The sequence below is a fragment of the Schistocerca gregaria genome, chromosome 7 (genome assembly GCF_023897955.1).
Source record: "Schistocerca gregaria isolate iqSchGreg1 chromosome 7, iqSchGreg1.2, whole genome shotgun sequence".
Classification (NCBI taxonomy): domain Eukaryota; kingdom Metazoa; phylum Arthropoda; class Insecta; order Orthoptera; family Acrididae; genus Schistocerca; species Schistocerca gregaria.
Genome location: NC_064926.1, coordinates 480,002,932 through 480,017,847, shown reverse-complemented (window position 1 = coordinate 480,017,847; position 14,916 = coordinate 480,002,932). Strand labels below are relative to the sequence as shown.

Below are 14,916 nucleotides of genomic sequence, written 5' to 3'. Positions count from 1 at the left end.
GGACTCGACTATTATCTGAAGTAGTGCTCTTTGGGGGTAACTGACACCATGAATCCTACAGGGCTGTCCATAAATCTTTGAGAATGCGAGGGGGTGGAGATCTCTTCTGAACAACACGTTACAAGTTATCCCAAATATGCTCAATAATGTTCATGCCTGGGGAGTTTGGTGGCCAGTGGAAGTGATTAAAGTCAGAAGTGTGTTCTCGGAGCCACTCTGTAGCAATTCTGGACGCATTGCCCTGTTGGAATTGCCCAAGTCTGTCGGAATGCACAGAGGCATGAATGGATGCAGGTGACCTGACAGGATGCCTACGTACGTGTCATCTGTCAGAGTCGTATCTAGACGTATCAGAGGTCCCATACCACTCCAACTGCACACGCCCCACACCATTACAGAGCCTCCACCAGCTTCAACAGTCCACAGCTGACCTGCAGGGTCCATGGATTCACGAGGCTATCTCCATACCCTTACACGTCCATCCGCTCGATGGAATTTTAATTGAGACTCGTCCAACCAGATAACATGTTTCCAGTCATCAACAGTCCAATGTCGGTGCTGACGGGCTCAGGTGAGGCGTAAAGTTTTGTGTCGTGCAGTCATCAAGGCTAGACGAGTGCGCCTTCGGGCTCCGAAAGCCCGTATCGATGATGTTTCCTTGAATGGTTCGCACGCTGACACTTGTTGATGGCCCAGCATTGAAATGTGCAGCAATTTTCAGAGGGATTGCGCTTCTGTCACGTTGAAAGATTCTCTTCAGTCGTCGTTGGTCCCGTTCTTGCAGGATCTTTTTCGGGCAGCAGCGATGTCGGTGATTTGATGTTTTACCGGATTCCTGATATTCACGGTACATTCGTGAAATGCTCCCTCCGAGATGCTGTGTCCCATCGGTCGTGCTCCGACTATAACATCACGCTCAAACTCGTTAAATTTTGAAAACCTATCATTGTAGCAGGAGCAAACAATCGAACAACTGCGGCAGACACTTGTCTTATATAGGCGTTGCCGACTACAACTTCGTATTCTTCCTGTTTACTGACTTTGTGTTTGAATACGCGTGAATATACCAGTTTCTTTGGCGCTAGAGTGTATATGTACCATTATCCTGTCTCAGAGGAGTCGTGAACTGCAAATAGTTGTTGAAAATATCGAAGAAATTCAGAGGCGGGCTGCTAGATTTGTGGATGGGTTCAAACAAAACGCAGCTATTACGGAGATGCTTCGACAACATAAGTGGAAATCACTGGAGGGAAGGCGACATAACTTTTCCCGGAGCACTAATGCGAAAATTTAGAGACCCGGGATTTGAAGCTGACTGCCGAACGACTCTGCTGCCGCCAAAATACATTTAGCGTAAGGACCGTGAAGATAGGATGAGAGAGATTAGGGATCGTACGGAGACATATAGACAGCTGTTTTTCCCTCGCTCTGTTGGCGAGTGAAACAGGAAAGGATATGACTAGCAGTGGTACAGGGTACTCTCCGCCACGCACCATATGTGGCTTGCGGAGTATGTGTGCAGATGTATATGAAATGGTACCGCATAACTGACTTGACGTTTCCGAGTTTCCAGATTTCGTCAGTTGGCAGTCAGCATACTTGGCTCATCGCCCCTGCTGTTAATGCGCAAACGATGAATTTTCAATTCTTTACCAAGAAAATGAAGCTGAAAGAATACCGCTTAAGTCAAACAAGGCAAAACGGTTCGATTTCGCGTAGTTGCGAAAGAAGGAAATACCGCGTCACTGCAGCGTCGGAAACTCCCAAGAGGTTGCGTGCGGACGATGCTGACAGCTGCAGGGAGCTTGCAGAGCCCAAAGACTGTAGCAAAATCCAAGAAAAACTGCAAGGAATTGACAATTGATGCAGCGACTGGCACTAGACCACTTACAAAAACAAAACTGCACTTCTATTTTCAAGTAACCAGCGATTTCTTTCTCTCATTAAGCGCAACCCATTTCTTTCAACCGAGACCTTGACTCAAGAACTGCTTTTAAACAGACACAGATACGTAACAAGCAATAACAGTGTGCTGTGGTCGCGCACGCTTATACTTTACATGAAGGATCGGTTTCCAGAGATCAGCGGACACGGGAGATTAGTGGATAAAGCCGGTTCATGGAAGGATTTACTTGGCCCGAATGGATGAGTTCCCTGTCCCCTCCACCTCCTGTCCATCAGTACTTTGCCTACCACTCCACTCCTCAAGATCTGTGTGAACGTGGCACTGGTCGAAATACAAATTCCTGTGCTGACTTCGCTTCCGAAGCAAGGGCTGGACGTGTTGGTGTGCAACATGAAAAGGCAAAGTCTTCAAATAACACTTCATGTATCCTAGTCTGCAAATAAACAGAAAGCACAGTTTGGCCTCAGAATATACCAGAAATAGTGTATGAACCCGTGTGTGTCTTCGTACTACACATTTAAAACAAAACACAGTTCCTTAGGTTGAATTTTTGAGTAGTGTTTTACTACAAAATTTTTTTGTTAGCGTAATCTTATGCAGCAACCGATTATATTTAACAGTTCGGAATGTGGTGCATGAATAAATATCATGGACATTTATTTCATTTCGAAAGTTAGAACACAGTTTTAGCTTCTCAAGTTAAATCGCGGCAGGATCCTATATCACGATTACAGATAGCTGTTCCTACTTTGAACAGTTATTCAATTAACTGGTAGTATGTAAAATTCTTACCAATCTCGCGACATTATCACGAATGATTAAGGACTCTGAACATCCAGATGTAGCGATGGTTAGTTACATGCAAATCGAAATCTGTATATATAGAATACTTGTATCCGTATTTGTTTATATTTGCATGTTATTCTGCAACAGCATTTATCTTCATACCATACAAAATAATAGTCACAAAAAACACACTTTCTTTACTTAAAATTACCAAAACGCATTATTGCATGACATATATAATTTCTCTGTTCAGTCGTTCTTCGACGAATTGGCTTGTTTAAACCACATTGCCAAATGAAAATGCTGACATAAATATCGATGGTGGCTAAAATATGGTGAGAACTACAATACACTATTCTCAATAAATATTGAACGTGTGGAGGCCTCTCAAGGCGCCCATTCACAGCCCGACTGGTCCTCCGTCCCGTCTGCCAAACTGTCCGACTGTTTCTAGACACCGGCAACTGCTTGCACCGACGGAATATGGACTGGCAGGCAGCGGTCGGGGAAGCAGGCAGACGACAGATGGTCTAACCGAGGCATCCGATTGCGTACACGTCACCTGCACACAAGCGAACGGGTCGGAACAGACTGGCTGTTGCGGTTCGAGTGGTCTATCTCACCTTATACCTGGAGTGAACGACGGAACTGTGGCTGATCAGGCCACTGCGCACACAATACCCAAAATTCGTGCAGTACCGGGCACATAGTCCTTTCTTGCTTATGACCGGCGCCTCTGCAAGGGGAAACGTCTGCTGTACATTTAGTCGTTGAAGAAACAACCCCTCGGATGTGCCTTTGTCGATTTGGGGATTGCCGAACTGCCGGAGAAATGTGGGCCCGGAGATACGCAGACAGCAGGCTTTGCGGACACCACTTGGCGCAATCGTCCGCCTGCGTATGGAGACCTGTATGTGCTGGTTGCGTCAGGGAAGACGCGGACACTGTAACTTTGGATATATGCAGACACTACCAGCTGGAAGGAGACCTTCTCTCGGCCCGGAGCGAATGTCCGAACTATCTGGCACAAGTGGTGTCCGCAAATGCTGCCGTCCGCGTACCTCCGTGCCCGCATTTCTCCGGCAGTTTGGCGTTCGACAAATCGGCACAGTCACTTTCGCGGGGTTGATTCTACAACGAGGAAATGTAGAGCAGACGTTCCCCCTTGCAGGGGCACAGATCATAGGAGAGGAAGGACTCTATGAGACAGGTATTAAATGCGTTTTGGGCAGTGGCCTGATCAGCCACAGTTCCGTTTTTCACTCCAGGTATAAGGCAAGCTAAACCACTCTACCCGCAACGACCAGTCTGTCCAATGATGGAGCAATATGTCAACACTGTCGGTGTGGAGACTGACGTCGACTCCGCATCCTTTCATCTGGAAGCGTAACAATCGTATCGCAGAATAGCAGAGCTACAAATATTTGAATGAACCGTGTTTGTCCCCACCAGCATTACTGTTTAACTGTGATAACCAACGGCAAAATTATCGAATGTGTACAGCGTCTGAGGGAAGGCGGCGGCCAAGGCCGAATATCAACATCAGATAGCAAAAATATTGTCAAGAAGTAGATCTAAGACTGACTTAGTTAGGGTCGATTATTAAATAAGCCCACGTTCGTCCTTAAAGCGTACAACCCCTGCGTGCGCCATAACAACACTTACTTGTTAGTCTCTGCAGATACGAGACATCATTGCCAAACAAACCCAGTCACAGAAACTCGCGTAGATCGGCCATAACTCGCCGATGGCGGCTCTGATGTTTGCTACTTCTTCCACATTTACCAAGCGGTACCGATTCTGAGACGCTGCGCGCTAATTTGTGTGTCCGATTGCTTCTGAAGTTCCTGACAAGTTGACAAAATTTTACAGAGATCTGTCTCAAACGTAAAGTACAGTCAGCCGTAGCTCGTTAATGATAGGCATTAAAGAATAAGAAACTTAAATTCGTTTTAAATGTCAGTATTTCATCAATTTGGCTCACTGCGCTGCAGCCGTCTTTATTTATTGACACAAAATCATCCCCGTAACAGTCTTTTAGTGAGTTATTACACGCTCCTTATCTCAGATGCCCCTTCAAGCGTCCAAACAGACATAAAACTTTTGGTCGTCAATCGGAAATGTATATAGCTAGTGGCGCTATGCCCCATCCCAGTTGGTCGTCTGGTGATTTGTGATGGGTGAAGCTTGCGGTCTAGGATTCTGGTGGCGCAACTTGGTGTATCTCATGTGTGAGTCCTGCATCTTTGCCCGTAAAATATGCTTGTCCAAAGGAGAAAGATTGCATTCTTTGGTAATTGTCGATCCACATGCTGTAAAGTATATGAAAACTTGTTCCTACTGTCTCAAAAAGGCGTCGCCATAAAATTCTTGCGTGGTCTGGCAACTTTTAGGATCTGTCGCGCGGTAATTCTGAGAGCCTTCTTGTCTCCAGATAGAACTGTAACACCCAGGTTTAATTAAAAATTATACCTCCTTGAGAAGATGTGATAACTCGCACATAAACGTCTCAAAAGATCGACTCAGACTGACTCTTTCATCATACTCAAATTTTCTATTATCTGTTACGTATACTCATTGTGTTTGAGTTCATCGGTGATTGATGCTCAACTCATTGGTCGTGGTAACCCGATCGTTGTAGTTACTGGATGTTGCGTCAACGTGCTGAAATTCGTAACGCCATCCAAGAGCACTATTTCGATGTATCATGTCCTCATTCGCTGGTATCAGTTTCAGGGAATCGATGTTGACTAAGCCTTCTATTTGTCTAAGGGCTCCATCACGGTTTCATGTTTATCAACAGTAGCTTCTCTGAAACAACAGGAAACAAGAATAAGATGTTATTGTATTGTCACATGAGAGAAAACCAGTGCTTCAAGATATAAAATTTCATTTCCTCGCTGCATTCCACAATCAACGAATAGTGCGCTACTTTTTAAGCGACGTTTTCGATTCTGTGGTGAAAATGTCATATCGGGAAACTTAAACACAGTATTAAAATTCTTGGGAAGCTCCAGTTTTTGTGAGCATGACAAAAATCAGCGTTTTGAGGAGCCTGCTAGAGCAGTTACAGTGTACTTGCCCAACATGAGCACGCCATTGACATCCTTGACTTCTGTGTGTGTCCCTTATGTGTGATATCCGAAGTTTGGGGGCTATTCAGAAAGTAGGGAACGTTATGGCTTAAAAAAAACTAAGTACAAGAAATACATCTGAAAGAGCGACTGACCTACTACTTTCCCACATAGTCACCAAACACATTGAGGCACTTATCATAGCGGTGGACAAGCTTGGAAAGACCTTCGTCGTAGAATTCTGCCGCCTGATACTTCAGCCAGTGAGTCACGCCCGCCTGGAGTTCCGCATCGTCATCAAAGCGCTGCGTTGCAAGCCAGTTCTTCATCTTGGGGAAACATGTGGTGGAAGTAGTTGGTGCAAGATATCGGGGCTGCAGGGCGGATTAGGGAAAATTTCTCATTTGAATGAATTAAGGAGTTCTTAAGTGCCGTTTTCCGCGTGATGTCGGGCATTGCCGTGCAAAAACAAAATTTTGGACGTCAGCTTTCCTCGGCATTTGTTTTGAACTGCTCTTTTAAGGCTGTGCAAAGTTTGACAGTACTGGGAAGAATTTATGGTTGCTTCACGATTGAGAGAATCAATAAGAAGCACGCCTTGCGTATCCCAAAACACTGTCGTCATCAACCTCCTTGCTGACAAGGTTTGAAAACATTTTGTTGGTTTTTGGGAGGGACCTTGTGTGCGCCCACTCTATGGACTGTAATTTTGTCTCGCAATTGACTTATTTCACGCAAGTCTAGTCACCGGTTACGATTCAATCCAGTAATGAATCACAATGTTTGTTATAGGCCTCCAGAAATGTCAACGTTGGCTCCTGTTGCTGTTCTTTATGGTGCTCTGTAAGCATTTTGGGCACCCATCGTGCACAAGATTTGTGGTAGCCTAGCTTTTGAGTGACAATTTCAAACAACAGAGTCCGTGAAACTTGGGGAAAAGAAAGCGAAAGCTCGGTTATTGTGAACCGACGGTTTTCGCGAATTATTATATCAACTTTAGCGACAAGATCGTCAGTCAGGATGGTCGGGCGTCCACTCTTTTAAACCGAATGCACCATTTCCGGACAAACATTCACTCATTACGTTGTTTCCGTACACTTCGCACAGTTCACGATGAATTTCTATAGGGTTTAGGTTTTTTGCCAACAAAAACCGTACCACAGACCGCACCTCACAACTGGCGGGGTTTTCGATTGCAGCGTACATTTCAGATTCGAATATCGAAAAAAACCAGACGAGCAGAGACGTTCCCGCTGTCGCGGATGGATGCCGACTGAGCTGCCGAACACGCACATACCAGAATATACGCGATCGGCGCGCGCCTAGGCCGTCAGACGGAAACGTTCCCTACTTTCTGCATAGCCCTCGTATGATTTTGCTCTCAATTTACTGGCAGTGGTTGCGTTGTTGGAGGTCACAGAAAAAGACAGTTTCAAAGCTAACCTAAATCAACGTCACTTCTGACAACAAGGAATCTCTTAGCCTTGGGAGTCCCTCTTGTTGAAATAGTGGTCATCAAAGAACAGTGGCACTCGAAGAAGGGGAATGTTACGTCGAAACGGAGTTCACATGAAGAGAGCAGAGGAAAGCGCTAAGCGAAAGTGGCACTCATCATTTGTTACAACTGAGGGAAGGTCAGCCACAGCCACCTAAACTCTCATTCGTAGGAAGCCTTCTAGTTCATTCCGCTACTGACTGCGTAATTTAATGTATTGATTGCCGGAACCTTGACTTGAAAAAAGTGTGTGTGTGTGTGTGTGTGTGTGTGTGTGTGTGTGTGTGTGAGAGAGAGAGAGAGAGAGAGAGAGAGAGAGAGAGAGAGAGAGAGAGAGAGGCGCGCGCGCGTGCGTGCGCGCCATGGTGGCAAGCACAATATGAATCGGATCAAAACCATGTGGGCTTGTACCTTGATGTAGCACGCCGCAACGGTTGCCTCAGTCATTGGCGGTTCCAGAAGCGAGTTCGAAAGAACGCGATGACGCGCGCTGCACCTGGCCGTGGTAGGAGCGAGTAGCCTTGTGGATGGCCTTCACCGGCCTCCCCGCGCCTCCGCCGGCCGTCCACCGCCGCCCCCCACTCCTCGCGCCGTCGTGTGCCTTTGAATGTGGGGGCAATACGTGCCTCTCGGCGGCGGCGTCGACGGGGGCGGTTGACGGCTTGCCCTGTCCGGAAATGCGCCGGCTCCGGGAGGCAAGACGGAGAACAGGCGCGAGCCGACCCGTGTGCCGTGTGCAAACGCCGCAGCTGAGCTGTGGTGCCGTGCGCTATACGGACAAACCGTGCAGTCCCCAGTATGACCGACTGCGGCCTGCCGCGCATCCTCCTACAGCTCGTATAGTGCCTGCTGCCTGTGGCTTCCAGCGGAGAGTGCTCTAAACATCTGCTGTTAGTCGACAGTTACATCAGACGGTGAGCGGTCTGTGCTTATCTCTCATAGACTGTGTAATGTATTCGTCTGTTTGTGCTCAGAGTACATCGCGGAGCAGCTGATTGTGTCAGACATCGCAGTCTTGTTCTGGCGCATTTTTCTCGTTGCTGTAACAGATGCTCATGTTCAATATTACCTCCGTGCTGCCGTGGAATAATTTACGGGGAAAACGGCCGTGGAAAATACTGTTAAGAGACAACTGCCGATTGTAGGCTAGTGTGTAAACTGCTTATCTCATCGTTCTGCTACAAACCTGGAGCTTCCACTGCAGATTCCGACTACCAGTTGTCTACGTTAGTGCATTTGTGAAAATGTTATGATGAATGTTGTTGAGCAGTATTCTTGTTACCATGTATTTCTTTGATTTAGCTGGTTATTCTGCCGTCGGTTGAAATAGTTCCATAGGCGTGAACACCATTCGTGTTTTGTGTGTTGTCAGTGCACAATTTTCTGCTGTGTAAATCCTGTTTTTCTTCTTTTGCAGTATAAATCATGGGGCGGTACACGGGCAAGAAGTGCAGACTTATTTCCATGTTCTGGCTTACTACATTCTTCTTCTTGGTGGAGATTGTTGTTGGTTACGTGACGAATTCAATGGCCTTGGTTGCTGACAGTTTTCACATGTTGAGTGATGTAGCTGCTCTAGTCGTCGCCTTTCTTTCTGTTAAGGTGAGTAATCTTTCTGATATGACCACATACACACACAAACTTGTACCGGCTCCAAATGGGCAACTAAAATTTTTTTGTCAGTTTGTTTGTAATCTTCCATACTTGTTTGTTTTTGTCATTCTTTGGCTGTCCAAACTTTCACTGTCATAAAAAGTTCCAACATTTCATGCAATATTGTAGATGCCTTTCTTGTAGTGACATGTACACAAACCTGTAGTAGCACCAAAAACACTGGGATGATTCATGCCACCAGACAATCACAACACTGTCAATGTGGATATAGACTTATATTGAAAATAGGTTGTTGATGTAATGTACAGAGAGATTACAGTTTATGATACTAGTTTCATTCTGAAAGATATTATATTTTTGTACATTCATTGTGGATATAAGTAGCAGTAGAGTTAGAGATATCCTAGGAAATTAAATCATATCAGATAGGTGTGTAATATATGCAGCTCACTTGTTTCTCAAAACAGAGGCTAATTTATGGCAAAACAGTTGTCAATAGGCCTACTGCTTGTTTCCTATTGCAGTACAGTGCAATTCATAAGAAAGTGAACCATAGATTAAAGATTGTAACTGAACATAATGTAAAATCACTAGCCATGTTTATTCACTGGATGTGTGTGTACTCTGGATGTATTGGCTCTTGAGTGGAGGATGTTAACTGTGAACCGCAGTCTTGCTGTTAAAATTCTGAAATGCTGAATTTTTCTTTCTGAATTTTTTTCTTTGATTTTGTAGTCAATGTAATTTTATACCAACATATCTCTGTAGTTTTACTGAACTTTCTTTGTGTGTGGTTTTAGTAAACAAGTGATATTTTGGAGAGAATACATCAACTCAGCAAGAATTGCAGTTTTCCCTAACATTTCTGAAAAATGGTTTTCTTGCAGTTAGTGAGATTTTCCAGATTTGAATAAAGGTAAACTTAACATTATGGAAAATGCAGTAGAACTGAGTGCAAAATACAGAAGTTTACCACTCAAGCAGAGGAGGCTAAAAAGTGTTTACATAAGGGAATTAACAACAAATAAGTTTACAGTTGAAATTAATAAACTACTGGAAAATTTTGCAATGTGTAAACAGTAGGGAAAGCGGATGAAATAACTTAATACATATGTGGATGATGTTAAAAGCCCAAAAGGTGGATGATGATAAAAGCCCAAAAGAAAGCATAAATTGATCATAAGTAATGAAAACCTTGTGACTCCAGCTGACTGTGAAAACATTGTAATTCCAGTAACCAGTAACTCCATTATGAAAGAGAGACTTGAAACTGCATGGATTTCTCTAATCTGTCAATAACTAGGTTTGTGCTACATAGTTTGGTGTATTAACTTCATTTTATCACCTTTTATTCTTTAAGAAATCTTTTTTGGTTCTCCCATAAAATTTAACAAAGTTGAGTTAAGGTTTTAATTGCCTACTGTCAGTATGGTACATTATTTTGTATTCTTGGTAATGAATATGAAAGGTATCTTAAGATGTATCTGTAGGCCTATGTGCAAACTTCAAGATGGACTTAGATACAATTTTGCTATTGATTTACTTTGTACTTTTTATCAAGATGTGCAGTTAATTACAATCTCTCTCTGTGCCATTTACAAATATCACAGTTTCTATTGGTCATTGAAGATGTGTAGAATTTTTATACTTCTGAGGAATATACCTGCCGCAGTGACTATAGTAAAGTCAAGGAAAGAAGTTTCCCAATGGTTACAATAGGCTTATTGTGGCTGCCTTGTGCATCTTATCTTGACTGAGAATGTAATGTGGTTTTGTGTATGTCTCTGTGTAAATACCTCAGTGCTGTCACAGCTCCACAGCTGACTACTGGTTTCGCCCACAGCCATTTAAAATTCAGCTGAAAGCTGGTACCAGCACTGACAGCTGTCGGGATCTTTGTTCATCGACTTCGCTATAGGAAAGTGACTTCCACACACACTTAATGAGAATATTTTATTGCAGATGTCACCAAAGAAGTGGTCCAAAAACACATTTGGATGGGCCAGAGCTGAGGTATTAGGAGCTTTAGTAAATGCAGTTTTTCTTGTTGCACTGTGCTTCTCAATTACTGTGGAAGCTTGCAAAAGGTACGTGTACACCCCACCCCTTTCTCTCTCTCTCTCTCTCTCTCTCTCTCTCTCTCTCTCTCTCTCTCTCTCTCTCTGTAAGCATCCTTTTAGTTTTGAAATGTGTGGTATTGAGAACCATAAGGGCCTAAAATACACTGTTGTCAGGCCCATATTTAAATTAAGGTCAGAGAAACCAATGAGACAGTGTTTCGTGAATGTTCATATACACAGTGTGGGCTTACTGCATAGAAAAACCTGACTTGCCATAAAATCAACAGGTGTCAGAAGCAAGAAAAAATGCCGCAGTGTCTCAATCAACAGTGATATACTTTAGACCCTTATGGTTTTCAGTGGTTCATTGAACGTTGTGATTTTTGGCTAGTACATCTCTTTTAAGAGAATCAACTGTAAACATTAATTACATTGATTGTTTGTTTGTTTTTAAGGTTCATAGAGGTCGAGGAGATCCATGAGCCGAAGCTGATAGTGATAGTAGGAACTCTTGGACTGGTAGTAAATATTATTGGGCTGTTCCTGTTCCATGGTGAGTAAAAAACTCTTGGACTCCATAATACAGTTAAATTTTCTGCAACTAAATAGAGTGGAGTACTGTGACAATATGAAGTCTGTTGTTTTATTACTGCAGCAATTTGTTGAAAACTAACGAGCAGATGCCTTCAACAGCTTCATAAACTTTTGCCAGATAAAAAATTAAAATATCAGTTTTGCTGTGACTGCATTTGTGTCCAAATTAATCCTTGTGAAAGACGTCACTGTATGCAGTATGATACTGAACGATGTACAAAATACCTGATGACACATACACACATAGAAAGAAGAAAAAATAATTTCTCAGCTACGTTTAGATAATTTAAAAGTTAGTCTTTTATTTTATGTTACTTTGAATGAGATGTTGATCTACTGCTTCACACCAGAAATGAGTCGACAGTGAAAGCAGTTAGTTGAAAGCAGTAGCCAGAAATAGCAAATTATTGTCTCAAATGAAGACACATGAGAAAACTGTAAAAACATTACCCTTCAGGAGAAATTACAAGTACTGTCAACACACACAGAAAAACTGCTATGTTTTGGAAATGTTAGTTCCTTGTCAGAGAGGAAGGAGGTACAGGCTTGGGGAATGTTTAAAAGACAGGTCACTCATTCTGTATTTAAAGGAAGATAAAGGTGAAAGGAAAGTGTTAGAAATAAGGCAATTAAAGATGATACATTCGTAAACTATGTACTGATTTCACTATACAGACGGCAGGATGACACAATAATGACTAATGAGGGTTTAAGAGAAAGGGAAGTGAAATTAATAGTACAGTTTACAACTAGGAGAAAAGTTGGTTGGGGGGGGGGGGGGGGGAAGAGAGAGATTGCATGTAGTATACTGATCTGAAAGTTGAGCAATTGTTCTTTCTTTTGCAGAACATGGACATGGACATGGTCATTCACATGGTGGACTCTCACGAAGTCATACCAGGTTGTCGCAGCTAGTCTCAACTGATGATAATGAGAACGATGAGACATTTCAACCACCACAAGAAACATTTGACCCTTCAGAGAAAGGGCGACATCACCATGAAAAAAGATCATCGGCATCACAGATGAACATGCGTGGTGTTTTTCTTCATGTTCTTGCAGATGCTCTTGGCTCAGTGATTGTCATTGCATCAGCTTCTGTAAGTTCCATGCATATTCATTCTAAATTTTGACTTGCTTTTGTCAAGAGAGAGAAAAGTTGTATGACCTGGGCAGACCATAATTGCTGTTACATATCATACTGGTCCAGTTATGAGTCATACCTCAGTTAAATAATTTCGTGATCGACAGTTGGTAATAGCACGAGTTGTATATTGTCTGGTGTTCATGCATTCAGTGCTTGCATGCACAAAGCAAACTAAATATCATCTGTAAATAAAGATTTTTCAGTTACCTTCGTTTGTGGAGGGGAGTAGTTGTGAATGCAGCAGCAGTAGTGATTATTAAGCATTAAGGATTTTGCAGCTGACTATGGGAAAAATACATAAAAATCATGTAAAATTATTTTATGTCTCAATTGCTAATTGACACAAATGATTACTAGTCTGAGTGGTCATCTTCCAATCTATAAATGAAAATAAAACATTAACAAGCATAAATTTCAAATTATAATAGACATTGAAAATAATTTTTTTTTTTAAATGTAAAATTGTACATGATTAATGATGAGTTGTCAAAAGTCAACTTTTTTATTATAAAGAATTGTCATAATCATAAAATAATGGTAATAGCTCTATACCGGACTTTTCATGGCATACCCTTGTATCCAGTATATTATAAATCCCACTCGGAGTCTACAGATTTGTGTCGGGGAGACAGGTAAGGGGGGGGGGGGGGGGCAGCTGAGAATGGGAGTGACTAGAAAACTAATAATCTGTAGTATTACAATTTAACAAAAATGCAATGCCTGACGAAAAAGAGAAGCACCCAGTGGGGGAGGAGAAAATGAAATGCAACTTCAAGGCCTGTGATGTTGTTTCACTGATTACAAAATCTAGTCAAATTTACAAAGAACTCGGCAGTATGAGGTCTCCGATCAGTATAACATTCCATATTGTCTAGCCTGGACTTGTGCACTGATTTGACTGCGAAAGGTGTTATAAAGCTGTTGTATCCTTTCCTGGGGCATGCTGGCCCCAACTTTTGTAAGTGGTCCGTGATATCCTGGATTCTTGTACTGGGAGAAAGGTACCTCTCCCAAGTTGCATGGGTATGCAGCATCTCGTTGTCTGACGCAGTGATCACCCAACATCTGGTGTTTACTTTAGGAGGCTCGGTAACAATAATAAATGTGAACAGTGCTAATACACTCCGATGGTCACAGAAAAACAGTCTCCCTAATCATATACATAACTGCTGATGGTGTGTACTTTTATGAAATTACATTCACATCTGACCTTTCCTTCTAGGTATTAACCTTCTTCTTAGGCATTGTATTTTCTATACCACATCCTGAAAGTCCGCAGCTCGTGGTCTAGTGGCTAGTATTGCTGCCTCTGGATCATATGGTCCCGGTTTTGATTACCGGCCGAGTTGGGGATTTTCTCTGCCTAGGGACTCGGTGTTTGTGATGCCCTCACCATTTCCTCCCTGCAGGCCTGGGGATTAGAATAGGCCCAAGGTGTTCCTGCCTGTCACCTTTCGGACTTTGTGTGATGGTCCCCTGTAGGGTTTGTTCTCCATTTCTCAAAATTTTCCTGAAGAGCAAGCCAATTGGGGAAGGACGCTTCACATGGTGCATCATGTCCATAGTGCATCTTTAGCCCACTTTCTCGTCATGGCATTGCAGTCCTGCACATCCTCCCATCCCTGAACGAGGAAACTTTCCTGGGTGCGTTTGCCTTCACCCACTATGCAGTGTCGTTTTCTGCACTGGTGATGAGCATGGACTTCTTTGCACTTCATATCCAGCATGGTAGCCAGTCCATTGTGGTGGGGCCTCCATGTACCCTGTCAGTTTTAGCCCCCTGACTACACAGGGATCGCTCTGCTGATGACTGCACTGTTAACTCCCCATGTCTGCCAAGTAGTAGATGCCAGGTGGCCTTTGCTGCAGCTGGGTGGCACCTGTGGGGAGGGTTCTTGTTTTAGTGGGTGGCATCAGGTCGGATGACGCACGATGAAGGGTACCACATGATCACTTACTGGTGATCAAACGCCAGCAGTCTCTAAGTATTCAAAGTCTCAGTACAATGCAAGGAAGTAAGATACTAAATTGTTCCCCTCCCTGGCCACACCATGGGACAAACACCAAGCTAAGGATGGCAGTGAACCTTGTTCACCCCAGTAACTCATATGTACGAGGACTGATGGGGACTGCTTTGTTTCCATGAAGCCTCAGTTTTTTGTAGAGCTTTTAGAGGACAAGTTTGGGGAGGTGGAGGGCTTGTCCAAAATGCGGTCAAGGTCAGGCTTGATAAAAACGGC

The 14,916-nt window shown here is 43.3% G+C and overlaps 1 protein-coding gene across 5 annotated transcripts in view; it reads left to right on the top strand.

The window, feature by feature from the left end:
* The window catches only part of LOC126282259 (zinc transporter 1), a 268,171-nt gene that overhangs the window by 196,383 nt on the left and 56,872 nt on the right, over positions 1-14,916 (top strand). For 3 of the 5 annotated variants that reach the window (XM_049981856.1, XM_049981857.1, XM_049981860.1), the window contains 4 exons: positions 8,679-8,863; positions 10,838-10,962; positions 11,391-11,488; positions 12,376-12,629. In XM_049981856.1, coding sequence (XP_049837813.1) covers positions 8,687-8,863; positions 10,838-10,962; positions 11,391-11,488; positions 12,376-12,629 — 654 coding nt within the window. In that variant the 5' untranslated portion in view covers positions 8,679-8,686. Of the gene's footprint in view, positions 1-7,841; positions 8,488-8,678; positions 8,864-10,837; positions 10,963-11,390; positions 11,489-12,375; positions 12,630-14,916 lie in introns of those variants that run through there. The other 2 variants (XM_049981859.1, XM_049981858.1) reach the window with 2 other exon arrangements.